The sequence below is a fragment of the Brienomyrus brachyistius genome, chromosome 10 (assembly GCF_023856365.1).
Source record: "Brienomyrus brachyistius isolate T26 chromosome 10, BBRACH_0.4, whole genome shotgun sequence".
Lineage (NCBI taxonomy): Eukaryota > Metazoa > Chordata > Actinopteri > Osteoglossiformes > Mormyridae > Brienomyrus > Brienomyrus brachyistius.
This window is the reverse complement of record NC_064542.1, coordinates 25987520-26006522: the sequence shown is the minus strand read 5'-3', so window position 1 is coordinate 26006522 and position 19003 is coordinate 25987520. Positions and strand designations below refer to the sequence as shown.

General features: G+C 52.2%; 2 protein-coding genes across 7 annotated transcripts in view; one reads left to right on the top strand and one right to left on the bottom strand.

The window, feature by feature from the left end:
• The window catches only part of LOC125750292 (pyruvate carboxylase, mitochondrial-like), a 112200-nt gene that overhangs the window by 23866 nt on the left and 69331 nt on the right, over positions 1–19003 (bottom strand). The gene's annotated exons all lie outside the window — the stretch shown is intronic.
• LOC125750293 (leucine-rich repeat and fibronectin type-III domain-containing protein 4-like) lies at positions 4019–18551 on the top strand. Of its 3 annotated transcripts, none has more exons than XM_049027879.1 (4): positions 4019–4541; positions 5183–5867; positions 10954–12674; positions 14994–18551. In XM_049027879.1, exons 3-4 carry the CDS (start codon positions 10978–10980, stop codon positions 16090–16092), a joined length of 2796 nt encoding a protein of 931 aa, XP_048883836.1. In that variant the 5' UTR covers positions 4019–4541; positions 5183–5867; positions 10954–10977; the 3' UTR covers positions 16093–18551. The 3 variants fall into 3 exon arrangements, with proteins under 3 accessions (XP_048883836.1, XP_048883835.1, XP_048883833.1); XM_049027878.1 differs by having other exon boundaries at positions 4020–4541; positions 4916–5867; XM_049027876.1 differs by having other exon boundaries at positions 4024–4541; positions 4913–5867.

The following is a 19003-nucleotide window of genomic DNA, read 5'->3' as shown; positions in this document are numbered from 1 at the left end:
TTTCATTGCAGGGAAAACAATCCATTGTGGGACACAGTGTTACTATCCGCGATTGTTTCATTGTGCTCTCATTGAAAACACGGTATGTTCCCTACATGCGATTTATGTGACTCCTATTGTCCTGTTAATGGGCCACCCTTTAACTGATGAGCTTTATCAGTCTGGGTCCTGTGCCAATAAAATAAATTAGCATTAATATTTGAGAAACAGAGGAAAAAAGGAGGCAATTCTCAACAGTGCATGATAGCAATAAATTAAAAATGATCTGAACACAAAAAAAAACATAAAAAACAAAAATTCAATTATACACGTGCAATGTTCTCAAATGCAATAGCCCCTAAAATAGTAACAAAAATAACATTTTAATTTAAAAGAACCAATGCATACAGTCACCCAAGCCTTGGGACGTCTGTGGTACAAAATCAATGTGTCTGGAGCGGTTTGTGTGAAATTAGAAAGTTCACACTCCACTTCTCATACAGCTCCTGTGGCCAAAGTGAGGTGAAGATGCACTTTACCTGCCGACTCAGAAGTGGTTCTGAGTGGTCAGACTGCAGAGGGACGGAGGGGAGGAGACTGATCTGTCCAAAAGCCATGAGGAATTTTCCACACAGCCAGGCTTAAAGCTAGAAATATTTGTGCCCAAAGCCAGCTGGCTTGAGACTTTGAAAACCGTATTCCTGCCATGGAGAAATGAAGAAAGAGGCATTTCCAGCTCTCATAGCCAGTGAGGCCTTTGTGTGAGGGGGGCCGCGGGGAAGGTGCACAACCGTGCTGCCGAGTCCTGGGTGTTATCAGAGAACAAAATGCCTGGTCACGCTGGCTTCCAGCAGGCTGCTGCAACTCCTGCCAAGTCCAGCGCAAATTCCACCCCCCACAACCTCAGAAACCAGCGCGTAACGCAGGAGTAAAAGCACCAGTGCTCTCTCGTATATTGACTCCGCAAAGACGATAAAATCAATACGTCTCTAAGGGTTTCTTCTCATAAACTTCTTGAAAATGAAGTCCGATGTCGCGAAATCGATGCGACCGAAAGAATGTGCCGAGGCCGACTGTGTACCAGCCGTCATGGAAATTGACTTCCTGCCTCGCGGAAGGACTGGGCTCCGCGGCCCTTTTCCCAGTGCCGTGCAAAAAAGCAGAACCAGAGGGTCCGGGGGCGCCGCTGGCATTTACCCACTGCCTCGTGTAAGAAGCTGGGGATCAGGGGATTAGCAGGCCGAGCCCAGTGCAAACTCTGCCTTTCTATTTATTTATGTCTCTGTTTGTTTTTACAGGTCCAACCCTGCTGTAAAGACTCGGCTGAAAACCTCCGAAAGCCTCATCCAGCTACTGGATACGTCGGTGCACCTTAAACGCTACCAAGTGCAAACATCCGGGGCTTTGGTCTGCATTAATCCACACGGCTACTGGGAGGGGGGCGGGTCCTGCAGAGAAAGCCGCTTTGCTGAAAGAAATACCCCATGAGATTAGCTAGAAATGGAGGGAAAAACACAGAAATACTGTAAGTAATCTGGGAGAAACTGACCTCAATAAAATAAGTCACAGGCGTACAGTAAACTCTGGTGTAACTCACAGCAATATCGGTAATTGTGAAACGGCCCAACACACACAGCCAATCGGCTGGAGGGAAGCGGCTGTCCAATAAGGGGGCGGATGGCGGCCAGAGCTGAGGAGTACTGCAGAATAACGGGATACTCGAGTCAGGTGACCCAGTTTCCACACCTGTTTGGGCCTGAGAAAACTGCACATCGCACCACGATAGGAGGCTGAGACAGCAGAACTGAGTCACATGACCACCATGCACTTGCCTGACAGTCCTCACACCCTCACGGCTTTATATGTGAGGGGGGGCAGCGTTCAGCCATCCAGAATATCCTTTGTAAGACACACAGAAAGAGGGACTGATTTTATGTTCAAGCGAACGCTTTATGCAACGCTTCAATGACTTTCAAACCGAGTCACAATGGGCAAATTCATATATTTCTTTACCCAGTTCCAACTGTCGGATTATCATGTTATTATCATGCGAATAGTGCGATTTGCAAGTGGGAGGGCGATCAGAGCTGCTTCGAGACGAAGACGCTTAAGTCAGTCACTCTTGTTCTTTTTATTCATATCACGAAGCTGTAAGTTATTTAGTTTGGACCCATATATATTTGAAAAGTAGACTGTCCAAGGTTTCTGAGCGTGTTTTTAAAATGTTTATATGGCACAAACCATGTAAACGGTTTGGCGAAATTCCTGTCAGATCGCCGATGCCAGAGGGTTAACTACTAGTGGTGTAGATGATTCTGGCAGAGACTGTGAAGGAGGGGACAGCCCCCCCCCCTCCCATCCAAAATAATGAATCTGTCTAGTGTGGTTGATGGGACCAAATGAGGCAATGAGAAAAGACAAACAAACTGAGAAACTGATGAACACTGATTCGGTCGTGACAGGTCAACGAGAGACGTGAAAAGCATTTTAACACAAGGTAAGAGGTCTGCCTAAACACAGGTCTTTGGAGCAGAGACGACATTCTCACGCCAGATCTGACTGTGTTCTAAAGCAAAATCAGTTTGGTAAAAATACAGATGGCTTTCAGAGCCAAATGTCTCTCTCGGGCAGAACAGGCAGCTGGACAGCTGTAGCTGAGAGCAGAGACCCGACACTGAGAACCAGCCAGTGGCCAGTGAGTGGGTAGATACACACAGGGGTTGTGCGATCCAGCCACATAGGAAGACCATGGGACAGTGCTGCTATGACGACGTGTCCAGAATGGCGAGGTCACAAACGCTGTTCAATACCCCATCGACACACAGGCCTGTCAGCTACAGCCCCACAGCACACCTGGCTACACCCCCCGTGATTTTCCAGTAGCTGAACTGGCTACCCATCCAGACCCCCTCTCTGGCACCCATGCTCATTCCAAACGTTTCAGGACCGCGTTTAGCTCTCCAGGGTCAATACCGGACCTTGCATCTCGAAAACAACATCTCCAATGCAATCTATAGGGCCAACAGCAGGGGAACGAGGACCCATGACATCAGTCGCACTGTGTCCCCATCCCGGGCGTCTCCTGGTCACATGAGGTCACCGGCACCAGTTCCAAGGGGCCTGAGGTCATTCCCTTAGGATCGTCAGTCCCACCCTGCATGGACGTTTTTAGGTCAAAGGATCAGGCGAGGAACGTGCAGGAGTGTTTTTGCGCACAAAAGTTGCGTCCCCACAAAATCCTCACTTCCACCTGGAAGCAGAAAACTTCGGAATCCATTTACAGATATTCAGCAGAAATAGTTTCGATGAGGCATTCGGAGGCCGAGGAGAGGGTGTGTGAATGTGTGTCCGTGCGCGTGTGCATGCACCTGAGCGCGTAACTGCCAGCGCGTGAAGGCACGTCTAGCTGTGAACAGATGAGCACGTGCGTAATTCTCTGCGCGCCCCCACCCCCTGCGTTCCTGCGCGCCTGCGATCGTGTCAGCACGTATCCACACGTGTTGCCCTGTGTCAGTTGACTCAGTTGCTTCCATCTAAATATAGCTCCAGCGTCTGGCAAGCGGAGAGTGACTCACTCCTCTCACCCGAAAACACGCAGACCCCAAACTGCATCAGAACCCCTGGATGAGGCCAGTTACTCATATGATTGAATGCCTCCTTCCGGGTCTCCCTCTCGGTGCCGGGTTACGGCACGAACCTCTGCTCAGTGGCAGCTTGTCCGAGTTAATCTCTCAGTCCCTGTTACCCCATGGACAGCAGTGGACTTGCACATGCGTATGGACAAACACACCAGCACACACTCCAGAGCAACTCATTAGACAGACAAGCACTGGGAGGTTCAAGCCCAAAGTCCACTCTGCCTAGTGCGCCATCACTCCTTATTTTCTTTGCTCCCTCGTTTTCTCAGTCTTCGTTATCTCCATCTAATTTTCTCCTCCATCCCTCATTCTTTTACCTCTTCTCTCATTCCCTCAAGCTAGTGCTGCTTCAGGCTTTCTAACACCTCCCTCCCTCTCTCTCTCTCTCTATCCCCCTCCCTCGCCTGCCCATCTCTCCCTGCCTCAGTCAGCGTAGTGGAGGAAGCCAGCGCAGTCCCACAGCTGCGCTCTCTCTCTGCAGCACACGCCGTTAATCACAGACTCGCTCTGCAGAAAAAGACAAAAAAATAAGGGGGAGAAGACCAGGAGGAGATGAAGGGGCCGACAGCAGAGGCAGGGGCGTCTAGATGAGGGCAGGCACAACTGCAGAAGCGGCCAGGAGTGGATCTGTACTTTGCCTCATCTAATTAAAGCAAGATTACCTGAGTGAGGGACTGAAATGGCACCAGAGCACTGAGATGCAGCAGGAGAGAAGAGGAGGAAGAGGAAGCAAGCGGATTCTCCCCTGACACAGAACAGACAGGACGGCAGAGTGTCTGGCAGAGGAAGTGTCGGGGTCCAGAGCAGGCGAGAGAGCGTGCGAGAGGGAGGCAGACAGAGAGGAGAGCATCTTTTTCTTGGGAGGAAGAATTGCTGGGCTCAGAGGAAGAAACGACTGAGCGAGAGTCCGAGCAAGGAAATTAGGTTTGTGCATTTTTGTGTTTTGCTCTCTGTGCTATATTCTGTGAAGGGCAGCTGACAGCAGGGTGGGGTGCATGTCTTGACGGGGGGTGTAAGGGAACTGAGTATCAAGATTTAGAAATAAACTGGAGAGAAAATTACAGACAGAAACATTTCAAGGAGTGTTTCCAGTTAGGGGTTAAATATCAGGGAAAAATCGATCGGAAAAAACAACTGTCATGTTTTTCTACATCACACAGACGTCCATCTATGCATAAAACAGAAGCCTGTCATGCCTCTCACCCCCCCCCCTCCACACGCACACGCCCACACACACAGAGTTAAACGAGCTACTTGTTTTAAGGTGCGGGTTTGAGGGACGTCTTAATTTACAGGAGACTGCCACGCTGCTGGAGGAGGCGAGCTCCCCAACTTCAGCGAGCGTTCCAGCCGTTTGGGGAGCGATCGCAGGCTGTCGGACGCAGAGAGCGGCGCCTCCTCATCTGAGGAGACAAGTGAAGGTGTGGATGGAAGGAGAGAAGCCTGTCAGTGACAGACGAGCAGACGGATAACAGGAGGAGAGGACAGGAGCTGAAACACTGCGCAGTGTCAACCTGCTGGACGTGTTCACTGACACTCAAAGCTCCTTTTCCTCCGTCTTGCAGAATAGCCTCCATTCCTGCCACCTCTCACCCTGCGGCTGCCCTCGCGTTCCACCCCTGGCTCCCTCTCCTCTTCACCTCCTTCTCTCTTATGCACTCAGAGGAGCACGACGTCGACTTGCCCTGACTCTGGTCCTGACCCCAAGGGGGGGCTGGAGCAGATGCAGCTGGAGTGGGAGCCCCGGCCTGGTAACCCTCAGAATCCCCATCCCCGTGAGACTGCCCTCCACTGGTGAGGAGAAGAACTACATGCTGTCAATAATCCAAAAAAAATAATTTGGGAGTAATGAGAGGAACGACATGATGGACAGCGGACCGAGGGAGGTGGCAAAAAACACATGAGGGTGCAGTGGACCCACAGACGGAGGTACGAGCGGAAGAGCATGGCGGCCTGGCTCCACTGCCCACTGTTTCAGACGACCCAGTACCTCAGGGAGAAGCTGAGCTCATGCTGACAGCAGAAAAGGCACCGGCGGATGGGGGGGTGCGGTGTCAAGTTCCCATTCTCCTGAACTGAAACGGATACAAAATCCCAAACTGAAACCCAGGACTCCCCTACATGCCGTCCATGCGTCCCGGGAAAAGGAGGAGGGTCCCCGTAACCCCCGGACCTGCCAGTGACGGCCTCCCTGGGCACCCCCTGGCACGCGGAGCTGATTTGAACCCTCGGCTAGCACAGACAGTGAAGGTACAGTGCCCGGACGGGCTGCTCTGGCGCACACACACACACACACACACACACACACACACACACACACACACACACACACACACACACACCTCAGAGGCTGCTTGCAGATAAACACTAACCTAAGCATTTCCTTAAGAGACACTTCCTGGAAAGACGCAGACGTAGAAGGAGACATATAGGCACACTGGCCACCCCCCCCCCCCCCCCCCAGAAAGCACGTTCACATGCCTACAAAACCTCACCAGCCCTCAAGAAGAGCAGGCGGGCGTAGCACGAGTGCTTACATAAAAGACACAAGCGAAAGAGCGTCGCACAGGGGCAGCACAGACAGAACAGGACAACATTTCCGTTCATTCACGGGGGAGTCACTAACAAGCAAGCACAGTCCAAGAGAGGAACTGACTGGGGGGGGGGGGGGGGGCAGGCAGGGATACCATCAGGGAAACAAGACAGAAGGATGAACCAGGAAACAGAGAGGAAAGAATCCTGGAAAAGACAGAAACACAAATGAAAAAACAGAGGAAAACAGATAGATACAGAAAAAAGACCAGTCCAGATAAAAAGCAGCATGTTTGTTTGGGAATGTACTAGAGAGGCTGAAACATGCTTTGCTCCTTGTCCTTGTGTCCTGAGCATTCTGGGGTGTGTCAGGGTGGTTGGTGCAGAGAGCAGAGGGTGGCGGCGTTTGTACCCGCCTGGCCCCCCACCCCTGGCAGTATGTAAATGTGATGATAAGCTAATTATGCTCCTCCCGGCCTACCACCGCCAGGGAAACAGGAGCAGTGTTGCATGCGAACTGTGCAGCCTTTTCAGAGACGTAAGCGGGTGCGGGAGCAGTGATTGTGTGCATGTGCGTACGCGTGTGTGTCTGAGGTTACCCTAAATTCGTGTATCCGGACAGAGGCCTCACTAATTGGCCACACACAGTGGTAACAAATTCGGCTGTGACCAATCAGTGAGAGATATGTGGAGGGAAGTCCCGTTATTCACTTACACTGCATCTCAACCATCCCATGGCCATATACGGGCTGTCCTTGGGGACTCAACCCAACAGCCTCCTGGTTATACAGCCACACTGTCATCCAGCATGCTACTGTCTCAGCTACGACAGCAGATGAGGCTAATCGGCCTCTCAGGGGAAAAGAGGCGATGACGGCATTGGCCCGCTAGAACCGTTGACGGACTGTCCTTGCAGTCCTGGGTTGTGCTTGCGTAAACGAGGCCCACAAAGGCCCAGGCACTGACATGCTGGCATGGTTAAAATACAGCTACTGCTGGTCTAATGCTTCCCCCGCGGTGCAAGAGTCTCTATTCAAGCCTGACAGGTGCTGTGCAGGTTGGCGCTGCCAGCCGACCGACGTCTCCCCCCAGTGCACTGTGGGTAGGGACCCAGTAACACCATGTCATGAGACAGCTGTCCCTGGTGAACGGGCTTTAGGGGTAGGGAGCGTGAATGCAGAGGAAGAGAGAGGAGCAGGGGGAGTAAAGAGGAAAGGTGTGAAGGAAAGAAAAGATGGATGGAGAGATGCAAGACAGGTGCAGGGATGAAAAGAGAAGAATGCAGCTGAGGACGAGGAGTAATGATGTGCTGTTTATTAAACGAATAAAGATGATAACGGCCCTTAGAATGGCCCATGGTTTATTAACCATTAATTATTAATTTCTTCATTTAGTGCCAGCTTTTGAAAAACAAAACAAGCCCCGGCAAATTAATAATTATAACTGCACAGCTCTGCCGAGGCACCCTCCCAGCCACCCCCCCCACCCCCCCCGCTCCAGCACCAGCCTGTCGGACCTGCCAGAGTGTTCTACAGCGTATTCGCAGCTGCAGACGACTGGAACGAACAACAAAAACACGGGCGCACACCAGCGCTGCCCTCAGCAAAAGAGCACTTTTGTGCGAACCACGTAGTCGTGCCTAATGACAGCGATGGCGAGGCCAGACAGTGACGCGGGGTCCAAACGGGACCCCCGGGCCGGAGCTCCAGATGCACAGCGATACGGTCCAGTCGCTTGCGGCAATGCCGCCGGTCTGATCAGCTGCTTTGGTGCCATTCGTTCCAGCACCCGGCTAGAAAGGCCTTCCAGTCAAATGAGCTCAATGCTCCCCCTACTGGGCCCTGGCAGAAAGCCAGCCCCCCCCCCCACTGGGCCCTGGCAGAAAGCCAGCCCCCCCCCCCCCCCCAGCCACCACTTCCTCACACCTGGTAAAACCGGTCTGGGCCAGTCGATAATGCGGTCGATGAGGCCACCAGCCGAACGCACGGCATTGCGTTGCCCTGTATGGTACCCCCCCATGAGAATTCGTGCCCCCGTCTCCTATCTCCCTACTTGGGGACAGAGCACCTCTCCCTTGAGGTGGTTTCACAGATGCCCCCCCCAATCCCATAAAGCCCCCGCTATCACAGGAACCATATCCTTCAGGGGGCTCGTGCTTCAGCTCCATCGTCTGCAGAGCAGATGCCAGGCGGCCTCCAGGCTGAACCCGAAACGGCTGAAATCCTGCCAGGACGGAGCAGATACCCACAAATCTCAGGGAGGGACCCCCCCCCCCCCTTACAGCTGTTAGGAATAGGCACCCTGCAGGGGGAATGATCCCCTCTGACTGCAAGTTGGATAGGAAGGAAGAATAGGGCTCCGGGGGGGAGGCTATTTTTATAATCTGGCTAAAGTGCCAAACTCATTAAAGTATTCAAACACAGCCTGCATCCCTCCATCTGCAAACAGCATCTCCCTCACTCCCCAAACACTCCATCCTGGCCTTCATCTCTAGGTTACACTCTCCCAGCCGCTCCCTGTCTTTTCTAATGTCATGGACCAGCCTCCCTCCGCCTCTCCAGATCCCCACATTCCCCCTTAGGACTTCTCTCCAGTCTATTCCTGGTGTCCTTCACACGCTCCCGATCCAACCAGGGAGTCTGTCTTCCATCCCCCCACAGAACACCGACTGACACTATGCTGTCCTGGATGAATCCCGTTACACATTCAGATCCGGCATGCCGGTGTGCTCACGGCATGTCGACATTCCCAGATATGCTATTCCCAGATAATATCTTTTTTCTCCCGCCCTGCCGGGATATCCTCAGACTCATCGCTAACTGACTTAGCCCTGACAGAGACAAATAGGCATAAATAGACTGTTTCTGAACTGGGGGGCGAATGTAGACAGAGCAGAAACCCAGTCAGAGGCCAGAGGTCAGACTGAGGCGTAGCTGACCTCTCCAGTTCCAGGAACAGGGAGCAATTGTAACCAATCCATCCCCACCATGTTCAAAGACAATAAAAAACTTCCAAAACGAATTCACGATAAAATACATCATTAGTCACCAATTGCTTTTATTGTCGATATCCTGAACGAAGCGTTTGTTGTCTGCAAAAATGTGCCCAGAAGTGATTTAGCGAAATTAAGTTACCATAAAACGCCCTGGTCTACAGTTACCAGCTTGCTTAGCACATTTCCAAACAACGGGAGATATTGTAATTTTTTTTTCCTGTAGTCTTCTCGAATCTGATCTGTCTCCCCCCACTGATTACTCTCAGTCTCTCACTCTGCGCCGGCAAATCCGATATCCATGGTATTACCAGCAAAGAAACAAAGCTATGAGAACTTTCTAGAGAATGGAGAGTACCGATGGAGGATGAGCACAGCTCATAAGGCTCTCGTTGAAGTCTGAGCTCCTGTGGTTTATCTGTATCACAGTTTGGGCTAATACACAGATATGCCGGTACATTCTTCACCTGCATTCGAAAGAGCAGGGGCTCCGGTTTCACTTGACTCCAACAATAACACCTTGACGGGGGGGGGGGGGACATGCCCGACTGAGAATCATGCAACCATGCAACTCTGATGCAGCATAAGGCCTAAATACACACATGTATAGAAATGATCACGTGGGAGGTGGGGCCAGGAGGGAAGGGGTGGAGTCAGCAGGTGAAAGGGGTGGGGTCAGCAGGGAAGGGGTGGAGTCAGTAGGTGGAGGGGTTGGAGTCAGCAGGTGACGGGGGTGGAGTCAGCAGGTGAAGGGGGTGGAGTCAGCAGGTGAGCTGGGGTCACAAAGTTGGTATATGCAGAAGGTAAAGATGGACAGCTGGGATTGATGACGGCTGCCGGGCTTGTTTTCGGCACCATACCCCTGGGTGGTATCTGGTTTCAGAATAAAATGAGGGCACTGCCTGGGAGCGAGGGGGGAGGGGTGCCTCAGTGACTGGAGTTACATCACCAGCAGGTTGTTTCAAGGGTAGCTGGGAGTGAAAAGAAAGAGAGAGGATACGCAGGGATGGAAGGAGAAGAGAAAAACTGAGGCAGGTGGAGGGCAAAGTCAGGGAGGGGGCAAAGTCAGGCATGATGGGAAGAGGGAGCGGGGCAGCCTGGAGTTGAGGGGCAGGGAATTGCAGTGGAAAGGTGGATGTAATGACACAGCAGGCCATGGCGGAGGTTCTCGAGTGACGGCAGGAGGTGGAGGATCAGCCCCGGCCACGATTAACATCAGCTTCGGGTCCTCATTTCACAGTGGGAGCTTCTCACACCAATTCACACGACCCGCCTCTCTGCCGCTCTCTCGCCAGCGATCCAAACGCCTAGAACCACTCTCCATCCGTCGCATCCATCCCCATCTGCTCCCCCAGCATCGCCGGCCTGTCCATCCCCTCCATCTCAATCTGCCCGCTGCGGTCCCGCCTCTCCTCCTCTTTCGCCTCTCTCCGTTTCTCACGCTCTCTGTCCCCTGCCGTCTCTTTGACAGGCTGCTTGCTGGTGCAGTGCCTCTGACTGAAACACGACAGTGCCTCCCCGTCCCTCCCCAGCCCAGTCACACCCCACCCACACATGACCTTCTGTTTCACTATCCTCCCCAGTATGGTACAGGCCTGGCTCACTGTGTTTACACTGTGCTGGTACGGCCCAGTACACCACAGGGGTAAAGCCGCTGCCCACAGCCTGACACACACACATACACACACTAACCTGCCCACAGAGACCCCATATTTCAAAATAAAGACAGCACAGATTTTGATGCTGAAATGAAATCAGGCTGGACAATCTTCGTTTTCACATGAGCTAACACCATCTTCTCCTCATCCGCAGGTCTGTGAGTAACCCCCATCTACAATGCCACAAATCTCACCCCAACACCCATCCCGTAAGCCGAGCCCATCCCTCACTCAGCTGCTGCCTGCAGCTGTCCAGCCTCCGAGTGCCTCACTGCCTGATGATTCCTCCACGAAGCTCCCGAGTCCCAGCAAACCTCTCCAGCCATTTGTGAAGCTCCAGCTCCACATCTGCTCTGCCTCAGCAGTACGCGGCTCTGCCCTGCTTCCTTTTCATTGGCTGGCCTTGGTCACCAGCACCTGCCTATTGCCTGCCCTGTGGGGGAGGAGCCTGGGGGCGTCAGCGGGTGAGACGTGGGGCATGGTGTCTACCTGCCCCTTCCACTGCGTGTGCCGGAACCTGTCAGAGTCGCTGAGCACCCTGTGCGCTGACAAGGGCCTCCTGTTCGTGCCACCCAACATCGACCGGCGCACCGTGGAGCTCCGGCTGGCCGACAACTTCATCCGCGAGGTGGGCGGCGACGACTTCGCCAACATGACAGGCCTGGTGGACCTGACCCTGTCCCGGAACACTATTCATGCCATCCGGCCGCTGGCCTTTGCTGACCTGGAGAGCCTGCGCTCGCTGCACCTGGATGGCAACCGGCTGACAGTGGTTGGCCCACGCGACCTGACGGGCCTACTCAACCTGCAGCACCTCATTGTCAACAACAACCAGCTGACCGACGTGTCGCCCGATGCCTTCGACGACTTCCTGCCTACGCTCGAGGATCTGGACCTGTCTTACAACAACCTGCGCAAGGTGCCCTGGGAAGCCATCCAGAACATGGCCAGCCTGCACACACTGCACCTTGACCACAACCTCATCGACCACATCATGGAGGGCTCCTTTGGGGAGATGTACAAGCTGGCTCGGTTGGACTTGACATCGAACCGGCTACAGACTCTGCCCCCCGACCCCCTGTTTGCCCGTTCGCAGACCGGTGTGATAAGTCCCACCCCATACAATGCAGTGGTCAGCCTGACTTTTGGTGGCAACCCGCTGCACTGCAACTGCGAGCTGCTGTGGCTCCGCCGGCTGGTGCGGACAGACGAGATGGAGACATGCGCCACCCCCGTGCACCTATCCGGCCGCTACTTCTGGTCCATCCCTGAGGAGGAGTTCATCTGTGAGCCCCCACTCATAACCCGGCACACACACAAGCTCTGGGTGCTGGAGGGCCAGCGGGCGTCCCTCAAGTGCCGCGCCATCGGCGACCCTGAGCCGGTCATCCACTGGGTGTCCCCAGATGACCGCATTGTAGCCAACACCAGCCGCAGCCAGTCGTACCGCAATGGCACGCTGGACCTGCTGGTGACGCGAGCTCGCGATGACGGTGCTTACACCTGCATTGCCATCAATGCTGCCGGTGAGGCCACTGCTACAGTGGACCTGAAGATCATCCCCTTGCCCCACCGGGGCAACAGCACTGTGCCGCTCGTTAACGGCCGGGACCCTGGCTCCTCCGATATCACCACCGGGAAAACCGGGGGTGGAGGGGGGGTGAGTGGCAGTGGTGGCGCACTGGCAGTCGACGCGGACACCACAGGCGGGGAGGACGATGCAGGAGAGGGTGTCGCAGGAGGAGACCCGGGGGTGGGAGTCCAGGGAGTGACGTCCACCTCGGCACAGGTGCGCTGGGACCAGAGTAGCGCCTACCTGGTGTGGATGTACCAGATTCAGTACAACTGCACTGCCGACGAGACCCTGGTTTACAGGTGAGCAATCCCACAATTGTCCCACCTCCCAAATACCTAACTGCATCACTGGCTCTGGCGAGGCTCAGTAAAGGAATTGCCAAGGATGGAGCACCAGGCAAAGCTGCGATTCCCGGGGGGAACGACATCGCTCTCCCACAAAACCAAGGAACCCAGCAAGATCAATATAAACACAATAATTAGACAAATTCCATTACACTGAAACAGATGGCCTTTTGCATGATAAACACCATTTGCAATTTCCTAGAGCGAAATTTCCAAAACGCAGACAGTATGTCAGGAGAAAACAGATCCATTCACTTAGGTGACTGACAGCTAACTTGAATGCATGGGCCGCAAGAACGAGGTCACAGAAAGCCAGAATGTGCAATGACCATCAGTCAGCGCCAAGCTACTAGCCTGTTTTCACATATATCTTCATTTTGGGGGCGGGGGGGGCACTTCACTGCAGGCATGTTAGAGGGAGGGAGAGCTGAAGGGAGTGAGGGAGACCAAGGGAGAGTTTGACAGAAGACTCTGTGTGAAGAATAATGAAGCCCTTAAATGAGCCTAAACTGTAGAGTCAATACGTATGTCACAACCCGTCGTGCTGAAGGAAATGGAGTCATCTGGAACACAGAGAGGGTCACGGATGGGAATGCAGGGAAGGACACCCGGTGGCAATAAGCTGAGGGGAGGCTGTCACTGCCTGCTCGCTTCTTCATGCTTCCATGCTCCCCTACTCCGCTCACATAGCCTTCCTAATCTGATGGTGTCACTTGTCATGAGAGCGTTTGGCCAACGGTATCATTGCATGCCCCATGGAAACTGTTTGTGCGCTGTTTGCAATTTGGAGACAGACAGGTGAGAAAGGTGAATAGTGAAAAGGGGGGAGGGTATAGTGAAGGGATAGAGGAGGGAATGGTTGGATAGAGGGATGGGTACAGAGAAGGCGTAGAGGAGGGAATGGTTGGATAGAGGGATGGGTACAGAGAAGGGGAAGATGAGGGAATGGGTGGAGAAAGGGATGGGTACAGAGAAGGCGTAGAGGAGGGAATGGGCAGAGAGAGAGAGGATGGGTACAGAGAAGGGGAAGAGGAGGGAATGGGTGGAGAAAGGGATGGGTACAGAGAAGGCGTAGAGGAGGGAATGGGCAGAGAGAGAGAGGATGGGTACAGAGAAGGGGAAGATGAGGGAATGGGCAGAGAGGTGGATATAGAATTTTAATAGAATCAGCAATGCAGAACACAGAGACAAAACTCTTGGGCTGCTCCTACGAAGCTCACCCCCATCAATCACATTCTCTGTGGGGTTTAAAATATTGCTGTGCCGTGCATCTCACACACAAACAATAACACAAACAGCAATGGCGAAAGCAATACCGCCATTGTGGGGTAACAGACAAAGCGCTCTTATGTTGCACTTCAAACGCAAAACAAATGCAATATATAAAGGGAACCCAAAGCACGCAGTGTAGAAAATTTTTCCCTTATTCAGTACTGCCACAAACGTAACAAATTAAATCCAGAATGGATATGTAAATGTATTAAAAACTGACCTTGATTCTCAACTCATAATTTACAGCTAGGAGCACTTAATAGAATTCAAGCACAATGACAAAATTACTGAGGCCATGGCAGGGTGGGGGGCTGGGGGGAGGGGGGGTTCAGTGTGAAGGAGGAATGGAAAGAGAAATTAAGTGATGTGTGACTAAGAAGCGGAGCGGAGGAGGGGTTAACGGCAGGTCTAAAATGGGATTTAGAAATGACACACCGACACGGAGAACAAGCAATTACATTTCAATGACAAACCCGGAATCATGCAGTATTGACCAATACATTTTCATTAGGTTTTATATATTGATATGGCATGCCGGATATTTTCCGTGTCGAAGTGAAACATTTAGGAGTGTGGCATTTAAAGGCGCTAAGTGCTTTTGAGGAAAAAAAAAAAATCTGCTTCCCAAAAGTTGTTGCGGAGAATCAGATGGGGGAAAATTCAGTGATAAGATTAAGCTGCTGTACATAGCTGGGCGTCTGGACGAGAGAGAGCCCCGGTAATCTGCCTCTCATTCCTGCTCTATAAACATCTCTTCTTCTCCGCTACTGCGTATGACTTAATCTTTCTTTGGTGTCATTTCTTAAAATAAATAATTCTATTCACCTCATATCAAGCTTATTTCGCCTTAATTATGAGCTATTTATTACTCGTTTTCCCCGGAAATCAAGTCAGCCTCCAGTCTGTGTGGTGCCACAGTCCACTAGACTGTTGTTGCTCCTACAGGGATCTTTACTGTTCTCGATGTCTTCATCTGTTTCTCTTTTTCTTCCTTCCTGCCAGGATACTGCCCTCAACCAGCAACAGCTTCCTGCTGAAAAACCTGGTTTCCGGGGTGGATTACAACCTGTGTGTTCTCGCCATCTTCGACGACACCATCACCTCCCTGGCCGCCACCAAGGTGCTGGGCTGCGCCCAGTTCAGCACTAAGGACGATTACCCAGAATGCCGCTCACTGCAGGCTCACTTCCTGGGCGGGACGCTGACGCTGATGGTGGGCGGGGTGGTGGTGGTGACCCTGCTGGTGTTCACCGTCACCATGATGGTGCGGCACAGGGCATGCAGCGACCATGGCGTCCCACGTGGTGACGGCGAGGAGGCCGGCTGTCACGGCTCGTCCTCGCCCCCGCTACCCAAAGGGACCAACGTGTACTCACAGACCAATGGGAGTGGGGGGGTGACAATGGTGGTGCTGCCCCAGCAGGACGAAGTCAGGGGGGCACTCCCCAAGGTCAAACCTCCAACCCTCCCCAAGCCCAAGTTCGTCCCGGAGCAGTTCCGTGTGGGGGCCACAAAAAACAGCTCAGGGGTAGTTTTTCCAAATAAACAGCTCCTGCCTTACACCCCCGAGGCTGAAAAGGCTGCCCTGTACCACAGCCCACCTGCTCATGCCTCCACGTTACCCAAGCAAATCAAACGGCGCCCCCTAGAGGAGGGCGACACAATGAAAAGGGCCAAACTGAGACTGCCCGTTCTGTATGGGTATGACGAAGGCGTGACGGAGTGGAGGTACAGTACGGTGGGAGGGGCAGTGGTGAAGCGAGGGGGCGGCAGCAACTGGAGGTCCTCCAGTGCCTACCAGAGCCCACCTCCCAGGAGTCCCTCCCCCAGCCCCAGAGTGACAGCCGGCCGATCCAGACGCAGCTCTTCTCTCGATATGGGCGAGATCGCCACCAGCGCCTACTACAGTTATGCTAAGCGACTGAGCGTCATGTGGACGCGGCGGAGCCAGTCGCTTCACGGCATGCTGGCCCAGTGCGCTTCCAGCCCCGCAGAAGCCCACGCCACCCGAGGGTACCTACGCGCCTGCAACACCAACAACTCCAACTGTAAGGCAGGCACTGAGGCCAAAGCCAGGCAGCTGGAGGAGAGCGTGGTGTAGGGGGGGTTGTGGGGGACGGGGGACACAGGTGGGCCCGGGATGGGCAGGGCCCAGCATGCTCCTCACCCGACGATGGAAGTACAAATTATTACAGACCCTCACACTGGATCGGCATCAGATCAGCGCTGGATCAGAACTGGCAGAGGGGATCAGCAAAACATCAATAAATAAATCAGTAAATAAAAAGAGTAACAGAACAAAGCCATTGTTAGAAACTTGGATTGTCAAGATGGCACATGGTGTGCACACACACACACACACACACACACACACACACACCATGTTTGTATTCATATCACTGTGGGGACCGTCCAGTCATTTCTATGGGAAAAACCCTAATCCAAATAATTACAACTGATACCCCTACTCAGCCCTACACTTAACTATAAGTAACCAAACAAAATCTTTTTCAGTTCTTGATGGCAATAACAGATTTTTAGAAAACTGAGTTTCCCTTTGTGGGGACGAAATAAATGGTCCCCACAATGTCAAAAACAACAGGTTTTTATCACATTGTAGGACAACGTCCCCACAACGTTATATAAACATAAATCATGCACACACACACACACACACACACACAGATACACACACCAATGGAAATCAGTCATGCACACCAGTGCACAAGTACACACCCACTAGTGAAAATCATTTATGTAAAGGAAATTAAATAATTAACAGGGGGAGAAAATGATAAAGCAGAGTACAGGAAAAGTAAGAGTTACACAGACACTGCCTATGTGTTTGCAGGATGGTCAAAGCAACGTTCAGCAACCAACACTCAAATTACTGCCACTAACGTCGAACATGAACCGAGGGGAAAATGTAAAATTGAAGCAATGACAGGGCTGTGGTGGAACAGAAATGCAGAGCGAGGGGCCCGACCTGGACTCAGAACCGGGATAAGGGTCCAGGAAGATGGCTGACGTATGGACCCAGATACGGGGGAAAAGAACCAGCGAAATCGATTGGGAGTAAGACATTCAGAGCGACCATCTGTGACAACAACAAAGAAGCGTGGAGGCAGGAAGGGCTCAGGCAAGTGGGGAAGCTGCTGCAGACACTGATTAGACATGACGCTGACACTGAAACCTCAGCGTATAACAGCTATATCAGTGAGGATGGAAGCTCCCCTATTTCCCTCATGCATAACCGATGGCGACCCAGCGGGCGCAAGCCAATCACATCTCTTGCAGGGCCAGTGATTCCTGGCTTCTCCGCTGGTCGCTGTTTCGTTACGGAGTAAACAAGAGGGTGTGACAGAAAGAGTCAGCCTAAGGATGTGTTAGGGAAGGCAGAAGGCCACGTGTGTCTGAACCGCCAGTGTGTCAGTGAACACCATGCCCCCCCCCCCCAAATCCCATCGAGGTGTTCTAGTGCATTTTTAAGGAACAGACTCACTACAAAGAATGATTAAGCACCCTTAAGCAGAATATACTAGGGATTCCTAAGGTTTCTGAAGTGGATATGAATGGCCCAGGGTGGATTTGATGTTCCCTACAAAACGATGCAATGAATGTGGAAAGATGGAGAGACTCTGTACGGAGCCGTGATGGAGCACTAAAAACACTACGTTAATGGATGTGGTTACTATACATTTTCCTGTTTTCAGATTTCATTAGAACAAGATGAAGTGCCATTTTGTTTAAATAATTTTAAGTATTATGATCATTATTGCTATTATTGAGGTTATATAATTATCAAATAATCAATAATAACGATGATCATCCTAATAATTGTTCATGTATTACCTTATTTTTCCAGAGTAAATATTGTTACCTCGACTTGATATTCTGATTAAAATATGAAAAAATCATGCATTACAAAGGATGCATTTAATGTATATGAATTAAACGAGTTTATGCAGCTACCTTTCCAACTCCCCCTACCATAGTTCACCTTCCTCAGTGGATTAAAAAGAAATGATGGCTCAGGGCATGGCCAGCTGGGTGTGAGGCGTTCGGGTCTGTTCTCTGAGTCCTGCACGCGCATGTCTGCGTGCAGCAGTGGTGTAGCAACCAGGTGTGCGCTGCAAGCCCCGTGTGCGCATGTCTTCCGGCACCAGTGATACAGCGGCCAGGTCTGTGTTGCGAGCCTTGTAGCTGCATGTCTTTGTGCAGCAGTGGTGTAGCAGCCAGGTCCGTGCTACGTGCCCTGTGGGCGCATCTCTGCGTGCAGCAGAAGTGGGACAGCCAGGTCCATACTGTGAGCACTGCAGTCGCATGTCGGCGTGCAGCTGTGCTGTGTCATGCTATTTTCTGTTCACTCGCAATTTTCTGTTTTGTACTTCGACTGCAGCCTCTATTAGTGAGAAAGTTAAATGTGCTTATATTGCGTCTGGGGTAATAGAGGAGGGGTCGGGGAAGTGGAACAGACTGCTGACACAGAGAAAGAGGGCTGGGGAGGCAGGGGCTGTGTGGACTGGGCTTCTAAGCTGTCCCACACAGGAGCCTTAATGCTATTTACTGCTCTGCCAATAAAACCTATTGTAGCTCAATTGATGTGAAATGAGGACGAGAGAAAAAAGGAGAGGATGTCTGTGTGTGTGTCACATCATGCACACACGTACACGTAGTGGAGGCGGGCGAGCGCTCCCACGCGCTCTGGAAATCTGTCTTCGCCCTGCCTTTCAAACACATGCAGATGCTCACAAGAGCACAGCAGACGTGGCAATAGGACTGATTTCCTATCAGCCGTGTGAATTATTTTGTACTTAACGTGAACTTAAAGAACATCTGCTATCAAGAACAGCTGCAGAACTATTGTGCTTATGTGACTGTATATGACCCCCCTCCCCCACTCCGAGACATGCCAAAACACATCTCTCACCTTATCGATCCAGGCTGGAGTGAACACGCAGTCACGTGTAGTGCAGGAAACACAGGCTGCTGTATATCGATATTCACACTTA